At 35.8% G+C, this 1,567-nt stretch overlaps 1 protein-coding gene across 1 annotated transcript in view; it reads right to left on the bottom strand.

Moving 5' to 3' along the window:
* Positions 1–581: 581 nt before the first annotated feature.
* The window catches only part of LOC128659261 (cathelicidin-6-like), a 16,301-nt gene continuing 15,315 nt past the window's right edge, over positions 582–1,567 (bottom strand). Inside the window, exon 4 of the mRNA XM_053712935.1 lies at positions 582–1,011. Within this exon, the coding sequence (XP_053568910.1) occupies positions 877–1,011 (135 nt within the window). The 3' untranslated portion in view covers positions 582–876. The remainder of the gene's footprint in view (positions 1,012–1,567) is intronic.

Here is a 1,567-nt window from a genome sequence, read left to right on the forward strand (position 1 = left end):
TCACCCGTAAGAGTCTCAAGGCGCTGCTCATTTTATCAACTTTGGAAGGATGAAAGGCTGAGTGGACCTCCCTGGGGATCAAACCTGCAATCCTTGGGTTGCTTCAGAGCTCAGCCACAGTGCCTTAGCATGCTGAGCTTTTTGTTTAAATTTAAATGTGAACAGCTTTTACTTCATATTTTTCAGGCAAAATTCCTATATGTTTAAAGGCTGATTACCACTTGAGTTATTCAAAGAGACTAGTGTCCAACGGATTTGAATGACATTGAAATGAAAGTTATAATCACTAAATCTAAGTTTGGAATTGATATCATTGTTCAAACTTATTAAATAATAATCCATGATTGAAACATATCTCTTTAAGACTAATTCGGCCTATACTCAGTTATAATAATATGCTAATAATCTAATGAAATAGATAGGATATACTGTTCTGCAAAAATAAATCAACAAATAACCAACTAACTCTTAAGGACTAGGAGGCTTGTGGTTTAGTCAGGGAGATCTAGAGTTGGGATTGTATTTTTTTTACAAGAAAGTGAGAAAAAGATATGTTGAAAGCACATGCAAATAATGAAACATTTTAAGTTTAAAAGCAATGTCCCTTTAATAAGCCGATTTACAAAGATTACATATTAGATTCAAAATTGAGAAAAAAATCAGCTGGTTAGGTATTTATTACATGTTAAAAGGTAAAGTATAAATCTTCCAAATGCTGTATCATTACAAAGATTATATCATCTGTCTGATTTGTTCCAATGATCAGCTAGTTTGCAGTTTCCATTACTAAGCTTTTGAGTAATATTCACAATATTATTATTATTTTATGAAAGACACAGATTCCAGCATTCACAGTAAGATTTTGAAAAGGATGATTTAGTGAAATATAGGCTGGCCACCTTCTGGGCGTTTGCTGCCACTGCCCTTAGAGCCTTGAAACTTCTGCAATAGTTTGCAAAAAAAAGTCTTACACTTCTTGCGTCTTCTAGCAGACCTCTTTGTACGGAAATCCTAAAAGAAAAAGAAGAATATAAAGAGCAATAGTCAGACCCACCCACACTGACTTCGCCCAACTACTAAAACCGCCAACGAACATGCAAATATACATTCACAAGCTTCTATGATTCAGTGTAAGAACTTGCCCACTTAAAGGGAAGCATTGAAAGAAAAGATAAGTCAGAGAATAAAATGTTGATGTATTTTTTAAAGTTTTATTAGCTGTTTAAACATTGACAAAATAAGTGCAAAGTTTTAGGGGTCAATTTATTAATGTGAGGACGGACATGATACGATATAGCGTATCATGTCTGCCGCACATAGATAAATGCCGACAGCATACACTGTTGGCATTTATCATTGCACCAGCAGTTCACAAGCAATGCCGCCCCCTGCAGATTTGCAACCAATCAGTCGCTAGCAGGGAGTGTCAATCAACCCGATCTTATTTGATTGGGTTGATTTCTGTCCAACGCCTCAGACAGGTTATGGAGCAGCGGTCTTTAGAATTAGGGACAGTTATAAATAGGTCACTAGAGTGTGTAGCCAATGGCTGTGTGGAATATAAATG

The sequence above is a fragment of the Bombina bombina genome, chromosome 5 (genome assembly GCF_027579735.1).
Source record: "Bombina bombina isolate aBomBom1 chromosome 5, aBomBom1.pri, whole genome shotgun sequence".
Classification (NCBI taxonomy): Eukaryota; Metazoa; Chordata; class Amphibia; order Anura; family Bombinatoridae; genus Bombina; species Bombina bombina.